This window comes from Egretta garzetta, unplaced genomic scaffold (assembly GCF_000687185.1).
Source record: "Egretta garzetta isolate BGI_Z169 unplaced genomic scaffold, ASM68718v1 scaffold23, whole genome shotgun sequence".
NCBI lineage: Eukaryota > Metazoa > Chordata > Aves > Pelecaniformes > Ardeidae > Egretta > Egretta garzetta.
The window spans coordinates 3554588-3575846 of NW_009259237.1; the positions used below are offsets into that span (position 1 = coordinate 3554588).

General features: G+C 39.8%; 1 protein-coding gene across 1 annotated transcript in view; it reads left to right on the forward strand.

The window, feature by feature from the left end:
- PEPD (peptidase D) overlaps positions 1-21259 on the forward strand; it is a 159495-nt gene that overhangs the window by 97905 nt on the left and 40331 nt on the right. Inside the window, exon 11 of the mRNA XM_035891534.1 lies at positions 5434-5511. Within this exon, the coding sequence (XP_035747427.1) occupies positions 5434-5511 (78 nt within the window). The remainder of the gene's footprint in view (positions 1-5433; positions 5512-21259) is intronic.

The following is a 21259-nucleotide window of genomic DNA, read 5'->3' on the forward strand; positions in this document are numbered from 1 at the left end:
GCTGGAGGATTTAATACAAAGAGAAGGGCTGCCCTTGAAACTCAAGATCCAAACAATATCGTGACTCACTGTTGTAGTTGGGAACTGGCATAGTATCCTACCACTACAATTAAAAGTGCAGACAAACTTGAGTTTAAAAAAAATAATAATTATGTAAGATAAACTACAAAGGCCTTTGTCTGTAAATTTCTATATTCTGACTATGAGCAATGAAGTAAGAATGAATAATGTTAACAGTTTTAACCTAGGTCCTAATAAAATGAATGTAAGTAGATCTATTTGATGAATTCAATTAACATAATAATGGCAAAAATAATAGGCATTTTTTATTACCATGAAAATGTCACGCATTGTAAATATTACATTTAACTACATTTATGATTAAAAATAGCTTTTGCAATTAGGATTTTTGAATAGTTTTGTTTTAGTCTATTCATGCTGAGTTTTGTCATTTTCTTGACACTTAAAACTGTGATATTTTGACCGGTTCTTTCCTTTTTAGATTACAGGCCTGATGATAATTTCCATAGAAGGGAAACATGCTTTTAAATAAAAACCAAGTTTGTTATTCAGATTTTAGAAAAGATGCTCACTAAGCTGGAAATCAAGAGTAATCAATACTATATTCAGTACAGAAATAAATCACTTGGCATGTTTTGGGTGTGTGCATTTGTTGCTGTCCCTGTCCAGCGTTACGCTCTCCTGGAGAGTGTAAATGAATATTTGGTGTGACCACATACGCTTTATGTATTCACTTGCATGTATTCATTCTCCAATCAGTTGAGAATAACAACACACATATATTAGTATTACAGGTCGTCACATAGCAAGGTTAGTCCCATAGTTAAGCGATGCTTTCAAACACTGTCAGCTTGTAAGTGGTTTGAAGCGCAAACAGACGTCACATAAGTGCAATTAAATGAGAATGGTAGTATTTGATAAATGTACTTGGATGTATTTAGCACTAATCTACAACGTGTTGACTTCCGCGTAGTGTTCAAATGCTAATGAACTATTCATTGCAGTGTCTTAGTGTTCCAAGTAACCATTTTTACAAAAGGGAAAACAAAGGTTAATTTATGTGCACAGTTGTGTCCTGGTGACCCTACAATGAATGGCATCCGCTGGTAACCAGACGCAGAGCTCCCAACTGGAGATAGGTGGAGGTGGAGGCACCAGTATCTCTGCAACCGCCATGGAAGCCACAGTCAGCTGCTACTTGATACTGCGGCATCTTAGGCTTAGGTTCAAATCTTCCTGGTTGATGTCTCTAGGCAGGTGACAGCTCTCAGCAGATGATACCAGTGATTACGAATAACATAGTACAGTAAAATGCCTTCCTCTATCACCATAAGTAAAGCTTTTTGGATAAGATTAGGATACTTACTGAATCTGGTTCTCTTTCTTTTCAATACAGATTTTTAAGATTTCATCTCTTCAATGAAAAAGTGGAGAGAAGGCTGTTCTAGATTTATCTTATTATTTAAATCGTGATGGAAATAGTTTGCTGGTTTAGTTAATGGTCTGTTGGTTTTTCTTTAGATGTTCTTAATGTAGAGCTAATAGCTGCACTTTTTGTAATGCTTGATGCTCAGCTTAGTCCTGTTCTTAAAATATTGCTGGCATTCCTCCTCTTTTTCTTCTAATAATTTTTTTCAGGGTGTTTTCTGATCTAAAATGTATTTTGGGGACTTTTTTTCCTTTCCTAGTAATCTGAATCTCTTCCTACTGTTTGCATTCTCAGTAGTGTTAATTTGCAGTTTTTCCACCCCTTCACCCAATTCTTTCTCCAACAAACACATCTTTGGCACCAGTTAGAGGCAAATTATTAAAGGAATAAAAATAGATACACAGAAATCTCTTGGAGAATTTTTCAGGTTGGCTGCCTGAACGTAGACATCAGCATCCTCATGTGTGGTGGTTTTCAGAGGTGCTGACCTCCAGGAAGGCAGCAGAACTGCCAGCGATCCACACCTCCCCACAGTGCTTCATTTTAAACCCTGACTTTGGCAGTCTAATGCCAGACCTTTCAACTGTTGCTCCTTGGGAAGAAAAGAAATAGCTTCTGCAGGAAGGCTCTTTACTTTGCCAGTGGCTGGGGGTTTTGTTTAAATTGTTTTGAAGCCATCTTGAAAGTCTAACTGAATCATTATGAACAATTTCTGGCTAGCTGTAGCATTTACCTTGTGGGTACACATCACTTCTGTAGCATTGCTCCTAAATCATCTTCCCTGCCTTCATCTCAGGGTGGTGGTAAAGACGGTTCCTATGAGGAAGATTGGCCTTGTACCTCTTGGCAGGAACAGGCTGGAGCTGTGTCCACATCGGTGTTTTAATTTGGTTCAGTAGTGCATTTCTGAAGCAAGGTCTCCCCCTTGTCCCCAGCTGTGGGGCTTTGCTCAGAGACAGGGACCAGTCCTGGAGTGCATATGCTGGATTTCTTTTGGGTGAAAAACAGCTGGGAGAACTTTCAGGAGCAGGTCTGCTGTGCCTTGGTTGCTAATGGGTGTTCAGCTCAGGGCACCTGCCCAGAGCCAGTCCCAAGTGAGCAGACCGCCTCACCCCAATCACTTCAAACAGACAAAAAACCTGAAATGCATATGGTGTGCGTATCTGGTCTTAGCACCAACTGTGCTCTCCGTGGTACGATCCCATTTACGCAGCAGAGCCAAGATGTGCGTGACAGATAAGGAGTCTCAAATGCCAAGAAAGATTGTGTGCTGCTTAACGCTTCGCTAACGGTGCTGAAAAACAGATTTTACATGCATCTTCCATAACAGTTGGTGCCAAACCTTACAGAAATATTTTGTAAACTAAAACCTTTACATTAAAATGTGCAAAAGGAAGCCTCCATCTTTGTATTTGCAATATCTATTGTTGAAAGCATTTCTGCAATACTCATATTTGAATATATGACTTGTTTATGCAGCTGGTATAGTATATGACACTGAGGGTGCCAGCATATGATGATAAGTAAACAAGCTTTCTGCAAATACATTAGCATGGAGTCATGCCCTTAAGCTTCATGATAATTTTTTAAAAGTTGATCATAAATATATGCATGTGCTATTTGCTTCTCCTGCTTTATCCCCATTTTTAGAGAGAGATAAGGAATAGTATCTGCAGCTAAAATCCTGACAAACTGCTGTGGAGCGTGTGTGTGTGTGTGTGTAAGCGTGTGTGCATGCCAGGTGTAGGGGGTTTTTATTAGTTTTGTGTTTTTCCTTAAACACTAAGCATGTGGGTTCACAAACAGTGTTGTGTGTAGCACCAAGGTCATTCCAGTCGCTTCCAAGTGCCACCCCACCAAAATTGTAGCCATCCACCTGGGGAACAGTTCTTCAGGCTGGAAATGATGCTGCCTCCTCTCGTCAGGCTGATAGACCAACGCAGAGGTGGGAGCTGTCTCCGCTGCTGTCACTTCCACATGAAAGGAGACGATTGAGGCTGGAAACATGGTTCCTGCCGTACACATCACCTCACACAGAAGGCCTTTTTCTTTTGATTGCAGTCCATTGCCCTGTCACAGATCTTTTTTTCAGACAGAGCAAACTAAGTTTTAAAGTGTCCTGGTGTGGAAAACTGGAATTGTGGCCAGAAGGAACTATTCCACCAGTGCCCAGGAGGCAGGACATCTCAAAAGGAAGCTCACCTCTGTCTTCATCTTGTGTGCAGGTTTTATGGGGCTGTTTGTAGTTATTTGTACAACAGTGTAGGTTCCCAAGTCAGGAGTCCAAGCAGTAAAAAGCAGCCAGCTAGAGGCCAGTTGTAAAGCTGTGCCTAAGCCATTGGACCAGCATCACAAAACAAATCTGCTGCAGCCTTAATTTGTGGTGGTTTTAAGCTCTTGATTTAACAACTTTAATTTTTCCCTTTGTAGCATGTATAATTTTAAGAAATACACTTTGTATCAGAAAATCATTCCCATGATTCTGAAACATTGTCCTTTACTGCCTTATTACATGGTGATTCTTGTATGTTGAAAAATACTGAATAATAAAAACTTACTGCTTTCAAAACATTAACATGGTCCAGCCCTTTAGATTGAGAGCCATCAGAAACTTAAGACAGTATCTACTTTCTCCTCCATAATCATTCCTTATGGATTTATTATATCTGAATGACCAATGATCTATTAACTATCTAATTGATCACAAGTGCTTAATGTATCTTGAAGGTAATCTCTTTCTGGATACAGTGCATGTTTATGGTTTTTGTAATTGCACATATCAGAAGTCTAATATGAAAATGTCAGATGGCACATTTACTCCAGATGCAACAACAGATTCATTGAAATTGAGCCTCAGATTCCTTTCACCTAAGATATGAAGCTGTTCCACCATCACAGCTTGAAAGAATCAGATTTGAGCAGGATGACCAATACGGTTTCAATGAAAGGGGAGATACAGACTGGCAAGTCTGGTGGAGGGGTCAGAGAGATGCCGCAGTAATCCTGTCCCAGTACTGTCTATTTTTGGATATGATACAATTCTTCTATTTTTTTTTAAGAGAAAATGAGAGACAGTATCTATCTGAGGAGAATAGTGAAAGAAAAATATGTAGAGCTTGAGATCTTTACCAGTCTTTTAACTGATGTTTGATAGACCTGGGGGAATATCAGTAGACAAGAGAGGACGCCAAGGCCAAATGCAGGTTACCGAATGGAGTGTGGAGCTTCAGAAGGGCAAAACAAGGGTCCATCCATCTCTGGAGATGTTTTTATTTGTGTGAATCAGCAATTTAGTCTGAAAGGTTTCCAGGAATAAAAAATTTTTCTTTGCAGTGTGATTTTTAGGAAGAGGCAAAATAGGGAGTGACAGTTCTCACGCCTGTTACTGCTGCTGACGTTGTATGCTACAGATGCTCCCCAAGCAGCGTGCAGTGTATCCACTCCATCAGAGATCATGCGTAGCCATGCCAGAGATGAACTGGTGCTGTTGACTTGGACAGCTGAATTTTTCCAGTTCCAGTGCCTCCTAGAGCATTTCAAACATGTCGGATTTTACTCCAGTGGAAGTTAGTTTTTTATGCCTCAGAATGTTTAACCTCAAATAGGGAAATACATCACTTAGTAATTAAAAAAAAATCCAAAAGGTAATAAATGGGTATAGGTTGAAAAATTACTCTTGCATAATTGCTTTCTTAAGACTGTCATGGACGTGGGAAACATGTATATGAACTGTGCCAAGTTCCTTCTGCAGAAAGGTCATATCTCGCAGCCAGAATAGCAAAATCCCCGTTCCATACCTATTTCTGCTGAGCGAGCTGCAGGGTAACGCCTGTGGCAGTTCTCTCAGCCTGCAAAATTTCGTGCTTAATATATGAATACACCGATGTTTACAATGTCACATGTTAATAATATGCCTTCTCATGTTGCACGTGTTAATGTTTCCTCTTCCATTAATTGTGCTGAATTTTCTTTTTGCCTATCAGTGGGGAGAACTCGTCTGTTTTGCACTATGGCCATGCTGGAGCCCCAAATGATAAAACTATTGAAGACGGAGACTTGTGGTAAGTAAAGGGCTAGAGTTCGTTTGGTACTTTTGTTACACTACTGCTGTTTCCATGCATGCATTGTATGTACTCTTGGACTTAATTAGTAAAATGATGGCTGCATAATGATGAAAGTAAATCTTAAAATAGCATGTAGTCTTGCATGCCTGACTAGTCTGGTTTCTTCCAAAGGTCCTTTATACCTGTATCTCCAGTTGAAAGGGAAAAGTAAGATTGTTTTCAAACACTTCTGTGCCAAAGACACTTAGACTTTAGTTTAAGAAATGGCTGTATTCTAAGTACAAGGGCAGTTGCAAAAAATTGGCGTCTGAGTTTTTTCTTGACCCTCAGATCCAAACCTCAGCACTGATGGGTAGAGGGTTGGGAGAGTGTTGGCTACTTTTAAAGAATTGCATCAAATTCTAGTATGGGTTAGATCTTCCAAATGCTTATGAGCACCCAGACACCCCAGCCTGAAAGCAGACTCTTCAATGCGTGAGGAGATCAAACTCATCTCAGTTCAGGTTAGGCCAGAACTATAGGTGCTTCTAGTTCTATATTGTGCCAAAAATTTCTGAAAGGATTTTGCTTAGAGTTTAGTATTGCTGTAATACAGTTGCAAATACCATAATTTTTTCACTAATTGCATTACATGTCCGTATGCTTTGCAGTATCACTGCAGGTAAAAGCAGGGTGAATGAAAGCACCAATTACATTGCTATAAATTGAAAGACAGACCTAATTGTGTGGTGTGTAACATAGCAGAGTATACTTTTTGTGCTTCCCCTCCTAAAGGCTTTGGTTAAAAAGTCTGCATTTATAAAACTGCAGAACTAGTTTTGGAGGAGTTAATCACTGACATTCAGTGGAGCATATGTATTAGCTTACTTTTCTGGCACGTGCAAAAAGGCTGCATGTATGTATTTTCACAGTTGCATGTGCGGAGGAAAGAAAATTAGTATTATCATAGATAAGCTCAAAAGCTATTATGGAAAAACAAATTCAATCTTGGAAGTAAAAAAATATGCCTTGTTGGCTAATGTTCTGGGCATGTCTGCAGGTGGTGCAGAATGAACTTAACTGAATTACAGATAGGTAATTTCTTTTTAATACTTTAAAAACTTTTTTAAAAGCTTCTTGTACAATAATTCATGTATTACCTTCACCTGTGACGAATAGCTTACTAAACTCATCAAATACTAACATTAATCTATTGCAGGACAGTAGCTTTGACTTGCAATCACATTGTGTTTGAGTAGATAATATTCTGTGAGGTTTTTTTGACCAGACAGGACACACCAACTTGACATGGTGGCTGTGGCGTTCAGTTAAATTTTAAAAAAAAAGTGTGTAGCCAACAGGACATCTCAGTATATGCTACTGAGAGAAGATACACCACAATGCATTATGATGTCCTGTACTTAAAATTAAGGCCTTAAAATGGTGAGGGGAATAGTATTACTGGGAGGCCTCAAGGTGAAGGGTATATATAGGACCCTTTTACTTACAGTCTCTGAGGAGAGTTTAGTGGATGGCTGAAGTCCTTCCTAAACTCTGAGAGCACATGCCAAGACTCTTCACAAATTCAGATTTCTTGCTGTATTGGCAAAATCTTTAAAAAATACTTGTTTTTTATTAGCCTCAGACATCTGAATATCAGAAAAGCATAATCTACCAAGTACATCGATCGCTTAAGCATATCAAAATGACTGGACTGGACTGTAACCACCTCAACAAAGAGAACAAGGTTTAACCTAATTTGAAATATCCTCTTGCTGACATGGTCCAGTTGCATCTTTGTCTCGATGAAATGAAGTTTGTCAGGTGTAGATTGGCGTTAGCAAGTAAGTGCTCCGTGTGCCTGAGCACCCGCCTGGGCTTCAGCCTCTGCCCTTGCCTCTCCCACTGGCTGATACTCACGTAGCAGTCAAACTTGGCTCCATGCAATTTTCTTAGTATTTTTCTCAAGTGAGAGCAAAGAAATGATAAGAAAACATAATTTCATTTGTGTAAAGATGATTTAAAAATACACTCAATTTTCCGCCATTAAAAATAGTGTTTTGGAAAAAATCTTGAGCTAGCATACTTTAGCAGCATACAAATTATGACAGAATAAAACCTGGGTGGTTTTACTGTATGCTTTTACAAATTTCTAAAGTGGGTGTAAGTGCACGTGTATGTGCATACAGAACAGGTTATTAAAATGACAGTATGCTGATTTGTGTGTATGTGTTAGAGTTCGTATATTTGGCTCTCAGTTAAACTTTTTAATAGCTGCTGGGAGCCCTCTGTTGGATAATCTCAGGAAGCCCTGAACATAGGGAAAAAATGGTTTTGCTGTTGGTGAAAAAGACGTAGGAGTGTTTTAAGGGTTATTTCTGCTTCTGCCAGTATTTTGATATAAATCTAATTTAACAACTCCTATACTTGTATGTAATAGAATTGGAAGATTGGGTATTTGGTGTAATTTTTATTAAATTATTCAGTAGACTTTCATGTCTTTTTCTTAACATTATTTAGTGGATATGAATAACATTCATGAGTTTTGCAGAAATGTGCTGCTCAGGTTTTTTATGTATGAAGCAGTGCAGTGCAGTAAGTGTCAGTAAATAAGTCAACAAAGCACCTGAATATTAGAAAAAAATACATTTGGAAGACTAATGGTTTGCTTCTTTGAAACACTCAAGTGCATGCATTGTTTGCTCTTTTAAAAATGTAAGTTACAAGGATTTGATGGTATCAACAGGATATCATAGGCAAAAATACTTGTGCTATCGCATTTTTAATTTTTTTTAAGACTGTTATTCTGGCTTCTCCTTCAAAAACTGTGGCAGGTTTAGAACAGCCTGGTTTTATGATGTTCATTTTTTAAAATTAATCTACATCAAATGGGTTTGTTGCTTCTGTAAGAAACTGGTATGGAATTGCATCTCTGGTATTGCATCGTAATCCACGTTTTTACAGGCACAGCTTCTGCGCTAAAAGATCTCAGTGTAAGACAAGGACTATCAAGAGAATTCTGGCATTTCTTGTTAATATGGACTGTCTTGCTAAGTGGGGCTGTCATTTTTAGTCTGTTAAATATTAAAAACAAATAGGTAACTAACAAAAAGCATTATGATTGACATAGAAATCAATATTTTTAAGGAAGATTAGGTGTTCAATAGATACATGCATTTAACTGACATTAAAAGTAAATATTGAAGTAGCAGTAAGTCAGTGTTTTGTATAAATAATTTATGTACTATAACATCTATGTGGTGAACATTTAAATTGTATGATCAATATGGTCTAAACCAAAACTTCTCCTAAGCAAGTGTCTATTGTCTCCGTGGTCGAAAAGGTCATGCAGATAAACGGGTAGGCTGACCACCCTTGTGAATAGCAATTCCAGGCACCCCAACCCTTTCTCTCAGTTATTGCCTTTAAATAAAATTTTTTGCTCAGAATGTGCAAATCACTGCCTGCGGTGATGACATACAACCAGGCTAATGTACAAATACGGATTTTCTTCTGTCACCTTAAACCTGTGACAGCTTGGGTTGAAACTGAGCCCCAGACTGAGGTTTACTGCATCGTCCCAAGGTATCGCATTACTTGCTGTGTGCCAAGACACCTGCTTTGCAATATGGAAAGTGGAGTCACAGGCAAAAGTGCTTCTTGTAGTTTGCAGTCTCCTGCCCTGTACACAAGAGGCCTCCATCAAGGCCAGAGCCAGAAAGTAACCAAACCAAATTTGCCAGGGTTTTTGAGTCGCTCTCCCAACCCCCAGCAGTCCAGTTTGGATAACCAAAGGTCTTTCAAAGTTAGGTGGGGAGTAGAATGAAATGAAAAGTTGCTACTCAAGAAGAAAAAAAAAAACCCAAATAAATTCGAAGAGCAGAGATGTGACTCCCTGCTATGCATAAATCAAGAGCAAATGAGCACCTGGGGCTCCTGTCCATAAAACGGCATACCCTGCATTACTTGTTCTTCCTGGGCAAGTGTCTCATGTTCTCCTTTTGCAGCTATTTTGCTTTTGTTTGCACTGGGGAGAGAGATTGGTTCAGTCATTAGAGGGCCCTCATGGGAGATGGAAACCTCTGGTTTCGGCTCTCCTCAGATTGATCTTGGACTTTGTCTGGAAGCTATGACTTGACGCTGGGAAATAGCATCCTTGAAAAGTTCAGTCAAAGCCAGCGTGTTTCTGTGAAAAGAGTTGGTCTCAACAAATCAGCATCTGCCCTCTGAAAAATGAAAGCATCTGCTTTCTTATAAATGAAGGAAGCAAATTGCCTTGGCTGCTCCCTTCTGTCTTCTGCCCCAGCCCTACCAGTGCTACAGCGTGGAGCCACACCACGGCTGTCGGGGAAGGAGAAAACTGGTCCAAATAGATAGGGTGCACCAGAGGAAGCCTGTGGCAAAGCAAACGTCTCTTCTCACCTTTGTGGTTCGGTGTTTTGTTGTAGGAGCAATGGGAGGTGCTGAACCTGAAGCATGTGCTTTACATTTTGATTTTGAGAAGGTATTCAGGAAAATGATAGTTTATTGCATTCAGTTTGCTGCCTAGCAGTTCGTGCAGCCTGCCTTTGTGATTCCTGGCATTGCCGCACACTGAAGACACGTCGTGAGTAAATTGTTTTATTGCAATTGATCAGCAGGGCTCCTGCAACGTTTGACAAATAGGCAATGCTTCTATGATCTTAAAATAAAGATTGATTCTTCGTGATGAGGTTCATGCTTAAATAATAGAAATGTGAGAAAATAAGTCTGACCCCAGATGTCACTGAAATAGATATGGCTATTACCTGAGATAGTTTTCTGCAGGTGTCACAAGTTGCAGGTCTTGGTCTTTTTATGGCATCTGACAAATGTATCACAGTGAAAGTTCAGCACTTAGCGAGCAACATTTATTGGCAGGTTCACTGACCTTCAAGCACTTGATGACATTTTTGCCGGTTAGTTGGTCCATTCTGGCTTTGCAAAATACTGAAAATAATTGTCTATTTTACTGAAGCACTCAGCATTTTTAACCTTTTGAAATATCCTCCTAAGTCTCAATGTTAACGAAGGTCTGCTGGATGCGTGGCACGGTCTCCTTTCCCCCCATGCGGGCAGATCCCGGCTCTGAGCGCCCTCGCTGGCGGAGCTTCCGGGCTGTGCTGTGTCTGCTCCGCGGAGCTGGGCGGGCGCTTTGGTATGTCCACCCGCAGGTCCAGAGCCTGATTAACAGGGGCAATTAACAGGGGATACTAGTCCTCCCTGGAGTGAGGGCCAGAGTGTAATTTATTAAGAGGGCTTGGGTGGAAGCGTAAATAAGGGGAGTACAGCAGCAACTGCTTGTGAAGTGCAGCGGACCTCAGAGAGACCATTAACCTTGTATTCACAGTGGGCCTATCTATTATTTATAAAATAAAACCGACTTCAGAAGTTCAAATGGAAGCAGGTTGCATCATCAGATGGTGTCTTTCATTTTATTTGACTGTTTCTTTTAATGCTCTCAGATTTAAGCTTGCTGATTTCAGTGAAAGCATTGGGAAGAGTACAGCACCCTTGGGGAAGCAGGACGCTACCTGCCGCAAAAGCTCACTGCTGTTTCCACAACCTGCTAGTGATGGCAGTAAAACTATTTTTACCTGAAAATATTTTTATTGCATTCAGGTACCAGAATTTAAGCACTAAGGAAGTTTTGTTAGTCCTGACATTCATAAAAGTACAACATAGCATAATGCATCTTTGTTAAATGTTTTATGTATGTCTCAACTATATTAACAGATGTTGTTATTTGCATAGCCAAATAATGGAGTTGGGGATATGGAAAGCAACCTTGTGTTGCAGAAAGACATAATAATTTAAGTCTGAGGAATGTTTTTGTGTTTCTTTCCTTAATATCCTAATGCAAACATAATATTGACACCAGGGGGCACTAAAATAAGCGCTCTCTGGAAGGAGATGATGATTATCCCTTGTTTTGATACTGGTAACATGTTGTACTTGCCAGAGCAAAGGTGTGGTGTCCTTCCAGGAGCACTGCCTTTATGCGTATAATGTGCATGCCACCCAAGTTGTGTTAAACTTGGGTTTGTTTCCTTCCATTTGGCACTGGTATGTACCTTTTAATAAATTTTTTATTATTATAAATTCTGGTGCTGTCAAAAGATCCTATTTAACTTCTAGTGCTCTTCCTCTTGTCATTTCAGAAACTTTGTTCATCATAGGGAATTTTTCATGACTGAAAGTACAGGTAGTTGTGAAAGGTTGGTCTGGATGAAACAGGGAAGGAAGGTGCTAAATTTTCAGGGCTTTTTATTTTTTAATTACTCAAGAGAGACCTAGGACAGTTTTCAGACCTCCTGGAGCTGCTGGTCACTCCAAGGTGTGTGAAGAATACTGCAAAGAAGGTTGGTTATTGCAAGGACTAGTCAGATCCAGTTGCTCATGGTTATTCACAAAGGCTAAGCCTTCTGTTAGGTAAAATGGAAGTTTTCTACAATAAAACAATGGAATGGTTTTCTACAATAAAAAGATTTGTCACTTTCGACTTTGCTAATTTTAGTTCTTTGATCTAAAGTATAATATATGGTTTTCTACAATAAAAAGATTTGTCACTTTCTGTATAAGCTATGTGCATTTATCTTTTATATATACACACAAGATGCATATTGCATTGAAACTATATCAGCATATTTATCTTAATATTTTACAATATTATTTGTAGAAAATGCACTATTTCCTTTTTTGCAGGAATGAGTAAGTGTAATATAAAAGGACTTTATGAGTACTGAGTGGTTATCAATTTATTTCAGGAAAATACTGAAGAAAAGACTTTCAGGAAAAGACTTTCAATAAGTCAGTTAAAAGACTTAGGTGAGCTTGAAAAAAGTATACTACAAAAGATGACTGAAGTTTGCTCTCGCTCTTTTCCAAACTTTTTTTTAAAATTTACACTGTGTTTTATCAAGTTTTATGATACTAATGCCAACCTATAAACCAAAATTCATTTGTCCAGATGGGGGCAATGTTGCATTAAAAAGCAGGAGCTGACCAATCTTTTTGCATCAGATAATAGAAGTCCTGCCTTTTCCACCCCAAGTACTTCGTTGTCTGCTATTAAAACAATTTATCCTACGGAACAAAATACTGTATTTATTACTTCTTGAAAGCACTGCTTTTAAGATCCCAGGATATTAATGTGTCAGGTGTAAATGTTCAACTATTTTATGTGGGTGAGACTAGTATTTTCATTTGGCCTTGTGCATGTTTTACGCATTTTGAAGTTTGGTGCTGTAATAATATGCAAAAATTATGGTTAGCTTTAACCTTTCAGTCTGCAGTTGTGAAACAACTTGTTGTTAGTTATGGTTTTGTTTCTAATAATAATATGAAGTACATTGCTACTACTTACTGGTTGATTGCAAAATCAGCTGCCTATCCATTTCTGAAATAACTCCTTTGGCTTGATTCCTCTGGTTTGATTAATATTTACTATTTTCATCAAGTGTAGGTATTTTTCCTTTTTGTTGTACATATGGACTATATTAATTTTATGCTAATTTAGAAGAAATTAATTTGATTAAAAATAGAAGAATATATTTGCTAGAATTAACAATAATTTTGCTCTAATTGAATATGTGTTCTGTTAGTACTGGTTAATTCAGGCTGTGTGATTGCCTGCTGTTAGAAATTGTAAAGCCTTTTAGCCAAAGCAGAGGTCGCTAAGTATTAATGGCGTGTTTGCTGTAACAAATTTTAGCTTTCCTTTAAGTGCTATGTTATGGTCTGCCTTTTAATTTTATGCTCTCCATCCATTATAGTGTAAGTGAAACGTCTGTTTAATTGTCACCTGTAAATGAGTTTTATCTGTCATAGTTTTAGACTAACATTCCCAGCGTGGTGTGAAAAAAAAAAAGAGAGCATGAAGTTGCTTTGGATGCTGGTGGACTGATTTGACTAGGGTGTTCAGGGTAAAACCTAGTATTTTTTTTAATAGCTGTTGATTTAATATTGGTAATTTCTAAATGCCATTTAGTGTAATCCACTTTTTATGGTGGTCTTTGTTAGTACAGATACACATAATGTATGTTAGCACTCCTCTTGATGGATGTTGCTTATCTTGGATGGATTTCAGTAGCAAAGTCTGCTTGCTCTTGGTATGAAGAATTCCATTGTATGGGTCAAAATATAATTTTAAACCAGTGTATGGCTCAGAGGGAATGTACAATTAAGCCTCCAACAAACCCTTTGTGTATCCCCCCAAACCAGATTGTAATCCCCAGTCCCTGTGTTTGGTGCAGCATCGGGTCTTCTCTTGTGTCTCTTCAGGGAACCACTTGTTACCCTGTGGTGGAGGCACAGTCTTGCAGAGCTGGGGCCTTGGGGAGTCCTCCTAGTGTGATACTGCTCCACAGCTAGGGTGAACCAGTTTGGGTCTTCAGGGCAAGAATATTTCTGATTTCAGTTGTACATTGCAGTCCATACTTGCAGCTTGAGCTGCTGCCATAAAGAGTAAGTATTTTTTCTGAATGGGAAAAAAAAAGTGTTCTTACTAGCAAAATAGCACGCTTGGCTAGGGCATGGGCAGCCTCCTTTCCTGTAATACTAGCTGCTGCCTTCATTACTGTACACTTGGCTTGAATGTTTGGACCTGTCTGTCCATGGGAAGGCTAGCAGCTGTCTTGTCTTTTTTTGCATTCAGTTGTTGTCTTCTGTGGAGTACTGTGAAACCCCTGTCTGGTGGATTCCATTTGAGAATGGATAATTGGGAGGTTGCTTGAACAACCCCAAGAACAACAATAGTCTGTCTAAAAAACTAAACGAACCCGTACCATTGGACATTGGCCCAGTTTTCATCATGCAAAAAAAATTGGAAGCGTTAACCTTTTACTTACATGGACACACACGTGTGTGTGTGTGTGAGTGTGTGTGTGTGAGCACACACATACACACATAAGAAAACTTGACAGTATTTACAGTAAAAATCAATAACTAAAGGTCTGACAGTTCACCTACTCCTGTGATCTCCTGTTGGTTGTCCAGGCTGGGGAACACAGGTCAGAGTCTCCCAAAACAGCTGCTGAAAGCTAAGGCTCTTTAAGTCCAAATGTTAGCAACTAAGAAGGGTGGCCCGCATTAGGAGTATCAAACTTCTACAATTCACCTTTAGTAGGTACCTTCCACTTCTCAGTAGATGTCTAGAAATAGACTGGTTTAGATAACTGCAGAATTTCAGTAACTTGAAAACATAGCTGTGGTGTTGTTACGCTGTGCTGGTCTCACAGTCTGGTGAGAAGCTGATGAGGTTTGCTCTCCTCCGTTTGATTGGGAAGTGCTCAGCTGCCAATACAGGTTTCTCCTTGCACACTCCCTTCTCTTCCCTGCAGCTCTGACATCCTTGCTCCTTGTTTGAGCAAGTCAGGCGGCGCAGTGAATGCCCCAGATACCTCCTTCCCAATGGGGAGGCTCCTAACGGATGGCAACTGGCCAAGACTCTGGGTTTGCCGCCATCTCTGTTGGGTTGATGTTTCAGCGAAGAATTGTCTGTGCTAAAGAGACTACTGTTGCTTATTAAATATGCCAATTAAAAATGGATAATAATTAGGATAATAAAACCAGAAAAAAATCATCCATTCAGCAAAATAGACAAGTCAAACAGGTAATCCTTTTGTCAGAACTTCACCTGAGACTTTCCCTGATCTCTGGCATATTGCTTGTGTGTGTCTAGCAGAGGTGTTAAGCAGGCAGTACTGACACTGTACCTTCTGCATCTTCTGAAGCCTCCATTGCTGCTGCCTCCTTCTGCTAACCCAGCAATACTAGCTCGGTGTTCCCAGTTCTTTATTTGTACACAGCACTTCTGTATTAGAGACATCCCACTGCTTTGCAGACACACTGGGAAATGGCACTCAGGGGTAAATTTAGCTATGGACAACCTAATCAAATGGTTTTTGGCTCTTTGCTCTGGCAAACTTAATATTTTTAATAAGGCATTAATGCGAACTGCATGGGGGTGGAAGAGGGGTGATACCTAATCATGGAAATTGGGTTATTTAATGCAGAAGCTTAAGGCTGTTGTCTTAGAATTCTTCAAGAGATAACTACTGTAAGCAAGGGACTCCTTTGTAACCTGTGTGTGAAAATAGCACATGAAATCCTACTAGAATACGTGGGTGTTTACTGAACCAACTCTTACGTCCAGCTCAGTTGGTGAATTCAGTGAGATCAAGATTTCATATCCGGTGAGAGAAATGGATCTGAAGTTCTGCTTAGCTCACATTATTGTGAGAGGACACTCCCACACACTTGTTGGTTTTTCTTGGCGGTGGGGCGGGTGTGCAGAGCAGAGGCACCCCTTCCCTGGGCTGCAGGGCAGAGCGGGGCGCACCCGCCTGCTGCTGCTGCCCAGCTGCTGGGAGCCAACCTCTCTTGCAGTGAGCGGGAGGAGGCCCTGGGCAGTGCAGGGCACGAACACCTGAAGAAGGTTTTTTTGTTTGTTTGTTTGTTTGCTCTCCTTTTTTTGTTTCTTTCTTTCTCTCTTTTCCTGGTTTTTTTTAATACAGCCAGCCCAAACTTACACATATTCCTGATATAGGTACTGAAGGACACATAGTTGGCATTGTAGAAGTACAGGCATGCAGTCCTCTCTCCTTCAAAATTTGATGTAGACAGATGTATTTTTTTTTCCACCCTGTACCTATCTGAGCAAAACTTAGTGGCATATCTTGTCATCTTCTGTCAAGAAGGTTGAGACAAGCCTCCCATTATCTGTAATAGTCTGGGAAAGCCTTTAGTGAGACAGTGCTACAAAAGGAGCAAAGATGGGAAAGTCATGGAGAAGGTAGATGAGATGGAAAGACATGGATGAGGACAAACACAAAAAATACAGGGTTCCATGGCTATGTAAATCACAGCTAAATGAAGAATTATCATGTAGCTGTTTTATATTTCTCTAATAGCATTTCCTGTGTGGGCTACAGATTCTCCTTTTGAATGAAAGTCTTAAACAAAAAGCTTGATGTTTTCTTGTGAATACCCAGAACCACATTTCCTATGCAAAAAAATATTCTCTAGCATTTTTCTAAGGTTACTCTTGACTCCAGGGGTGCTGACAACAAAAAGCTGGCCTTAAATCAGCGAGCTAAGCCTGGCTTTGGGACAGAGTCAGTACAAGCTTTCTCTGTACCATGTCAGATGGAAGCTGGTCACAGCAGGGCACCTCTTCCAAAAAACCTTCCTGAGTGTGGTAGGACTTCACCCTACACTATTCCAGTTCTCTGCTGGGGTTTGCGATGTTATCTTACTCAGTGTTGCTTTATAAATTGATAACTCTTGATTAGTCAGAATACAAGCAGATGAAAAAGTGTGTGTCACCTAACTCTCCAGTTTCTTACTTCTGGTATCATTTACTATAATTCATTCTTATGGTCTGCTATTAAACCACCCTATTTCCAAATCACTTGGCATGTTTCCAAAGATGTATCTCACAGAAAGGCTGATACCTGGTTCCCTTAAGCTTGAAATTGCCTTGGAAGTGTTTAACCAAACAAATGGTCAGATTTTGTTAGCACATGAATACTTAAAGATTTAATAGCTGCGTGAAGTCTAAAGCACAGAGCGCTCTCTGTGAACTCGGAGCAGTGTGACGAGATCACACAGAATAAAATCTCCAGCTGGGAACAACTTGCTCTTATTGCAGTAGCAGGAGGAAAAGGTTGTGCCTACCCCTTTATTCCTGTTGTTCTAGGACTGGGCTGGCACCAATACATCTGTGTGGCTGCTCATAGCAGGAGGAAAAGGTTGTGCCTACCTTTATTCCTGTTGTTCTAGGGCTGGGCTGGCACCAATACATCTGTGTGGCTGCTCACAGGTATGCTGGTTAATAATGGCTCAAAACCCTAAAACCTCAGTCAATGTCGCTGAGTAAAGTGCATCATTATTCATAGTTGTTTACCTTTAACCTGAGGTACGAGAATGGCACAGTAAGATATGGCAATATAAGTTCTCTAATTGCTAGTCTTGCCAACCCACTTGGGGGAAGGGAATATTTTGTCCTGAGAACAGAAGCTGGGGAGGATGTGGGTTGCAGGTGGGTGACACTCCATGCAACCCTGTGCCAAAATGTGTTGCACCAGGAGGAAGTCCATCTGGGTTTCACCGTAGTCATCGCTCTGCAGTGTTAACAACTGCAGAAGAATAATTTGGTTTTATAACTATCATGAGGCGATCCAGTTCTGAGTGTACACACCAAGCAGCTCTGTAGAGCGGGAAGGTGACAGCTTTACATGGTAGCTCGTGGGAGTAGCTGTAGGCTTCCCGAGAAATGCCTGTGAGAGCTTGTCTTTGGTTTGGGTTGGTGGTTGGATCATAACAATTCATACACATGGCTCAGATATCCCAAACAAAGTATTGCTTCCCATTGTGATATTGGCCATAATTTGCTTCATTGCCTGGCAGTTTCAAATTATTTGGCAATAAAAGTGTCAGCAAGCCTATAAAAGTAAAACACATGCTTAGAGGAAGATGATGCTTTATTTTTAAAAAAACGGTATACAGTGACTCTATGAAGAAAAGAACCGTGGCCATTTCTAGTCCACAGTTTTCAAATCTAAAGTGTTACGCAAAGTGTTTTGTGATACTTCACAGTCAGAAGTTAAGAAAGCTAACATTGATATAAAAATGCGTATTATTTTTCTGGGCTTGAAAGCCAAAAATGTAATTGTAAATTTGCATTTTGTGTTGCCAATATTCTGTGAAAGTAACACAGCCACATCTTACTCATTGTTTCAGAGGGACGGGAGGGGAAAAGCTTTTGCACATTGTGTCGTGTAGCGTTTCAGTTACAGTACTGACTTACAAGCCTGTATTCATTTTAAAATCAACAGAACTTGAAATATTTTCTCCAAACTCCCGTCCCGGGTTACTGCACTGGGAGCAGAACCCCAGTTTGGTTGGATGCAGGAGGGCTGCTGCCAGCGGCACTGAGGACCTGCCGGGGAAGGGCTGAGACGCTCCTGTAAGGAGGGGCACGTCCAGCCGATCCGTCCTGCAAGGCTGTGGCATGTGACACGTGTTTCTGCTTCTTTTCGACTTCATACTGGTTTATGTACAAAAAGATTTTAAGTTGTGGTGTCAGACCTTTTCCCTGTGAAAGGCATGAAATGCTCTTACTCATTTTTGAAGGTGACTTCTAAAACAGATGCAGAAGGCAACTTTTTTTTTTTTTTTTTTGACACTGTTGGCTAATGTTGTATTAATGACACGTAAGCCAGTCATTCTGTCAGTAGAGCAACTGACAGGTTATCTGATTTTTCTCATACTTCGCATTGTTCGGTTTTATTTAATAATGTTTACAGTATTTTGCAATATGTTTGGGAGGAAAGATTATATATATACACAGAACTGAAGCCTCCCTTAGGAAAGCTGTGCCCATGCTTCCAAGAAGGAGTTTGGAATATTTTCGCTATGTGTCTTTTACTTGTGGTATAGCTTCTTATTAATTCTAGAAAACAAATTGAAACAGAAATGTGGAATTTTTAGAGAGTGCTTAGGTCTTCTGACTGTTAAATCTGCTTTATACACCATGCACTTTTCACCCTGAAATGAAGCCAGGTAGGTTTTCGTTGCTTTTGCTCCCAACAAAGTGATGCAAAGCACGATTAGCTTCTCTCTTAGAAGGTTTTGAAGGAGATTGAGCTGTACCATAAGAGACTTCAACAGCTTCAAGCTAAATCAGTGAGCACCTTGACATACAACCAACTGCCTCTCTCTGATCAGCAACACTCCTGGCCGCCTTCCCGTTCGAGATGCCTCAGAAACCTGACAACGTCAGACACATCTCTGCATTCATTGAAATCAGCAATTAACAACTGCATCCTTGCTGAAAAGGGCTGTTCTGGAACGAAATTTTTCTTCATGCAATAGAAAACTGGATTGACAAGTAATTTCTGTAATAGACAACGTACAGTCTGCTAGACATGTAGCACTTATATTTCCCTTTTACATAAAATAGAGTTTGGAGATACTTTTTTTTATATTACTGCATATGTTACTCTACATTAAACAGTTCTTAAAAGGTAAGCCATAGATCGAGGTGCCTATAAGGCCTATTTTCATTTGTGTATTTAATTTGTTTAGATTGCTGCTACATTTGGTAACAGTCCAAGTAACATTAAGTAGTTGTTTCTGTACATGACCCTTGTAAGACTGCATTATCAGGCAGGTAGTTTTGTACATGCAATTGAGAACGTACTAAAATACATTAATAATATCTCTTTTAATAGCAGTTTACCAGCAGTAACCATCTAATTTCAGGGTAAAAGAAATACATTTTTTCTAAGGAACCTGCTTTTAGAAACTTTTTCCAGTTAGTCAACAGGAGAAGGTAGTAGCTCACATGCATTTTATTTGACTTAAATGTGCTTCACCACTTATTTTGCCTGGCAAGCAAAGATACGAAACTGGGATCTTCTCAGGCTTCCATTATTTCCTCAGGATAACTACAATATTTGGGCTATTTCCATGTCTTGGGCAACATTTTAACTAATGGATATGTTCCCAACTGAAGTTAAATGGAAGAGAATTCCCAATAAGAGCCAAAATAGCTCCCAAACGTGCAGTTTGGTTTGGATGCTTTTTCACTGAAGCATACGGGCTGGATGGTGTGTTGTGCTCTGAGGTGGAATTTGAAAGATCATCTTCCCTCATGTCTCCTCTTGTCTGGAAGCCAAGAAACCTGAACAAATGGTGCTTCCTTGCTTGTGAGCCTTGTTTTGGTGTACCGTCAGCTTTGTGATGCTTTTTTTCCATTACTCAGTGCTCCAGTAACTCGAAAAAATATTTAACAACCACCAAGTGATGAATGGGTTTGAGAAAATGCTGATAATTGTAAGCTTAAAGACATAGCTAAAAATTTGCCTGTGGTAAGTTCAGAATGACTATTCTCCAGGTAAAATATAGAAAGCATAGCAACTTCCAGTAGACATGGATAGGGAGTTTGGAAGTTGTTGGTCACAGCTTTACTGTCACCATGCTGAATGGACACTTACACTTGTAAATGAAGCAGAGTTAGGCTGCAAAACTGCTGCAAATCCAACAAAGCACAATGAAACTGTGATTTTGAACGGGTTGAGTCTGGGGTAGGCTGAAAGATTTATAACTAATCTGAAATCTGTATCTTGTTGACATGTTAGAGAACGTAGCAGCTCTTACATGATCCTTAGTTGCTGCAACTAGTTTTCTGTATCCTTAGATTTTCTGTGTGTATCATTAGTTATTTTTAGAAGCGAGCCTAACCATAAAATCAAAACTTAGGCAGTGTTGATGGGGTTTCTGATTTTGAGGTTTGGCTAGGCTGATTTACAGTTGCTATATTGGTGTCAATTTGTGGGTTTTTTACTCTGTGGGTCTGACATTTGCTGTCTATTGTGTATCTTTTTTCAATTAGCAACTTTCTGTTTTAACATACTGTATTTCATATTTTAGTGAATGTATATAGCATTTGTATTTCCTCTGCATGTACATGCATAACTTTGCAGTTCTCTCTGTAGCATTCTCCTAAGGAGTTTGCTCCTGTAGCTTTAAGCCTTGTGCAGTTCTGCATCTGTAAACCATCGGGTTTGTTCCTGAAGTTCCAGTCCTGCAAGTCTCGCTGCAGGTGAACCTTGCCCAGTTTGGGGAGGCTGGCAATGACTTCAGCAGGGCTTGCATTCCGTGCAAAGATTTGTTCATGGCAGAAATTGTAGGGTGGATTTTAAAATTTCTTGGACTAAATCTTTACAAGCACGTGTCTGTG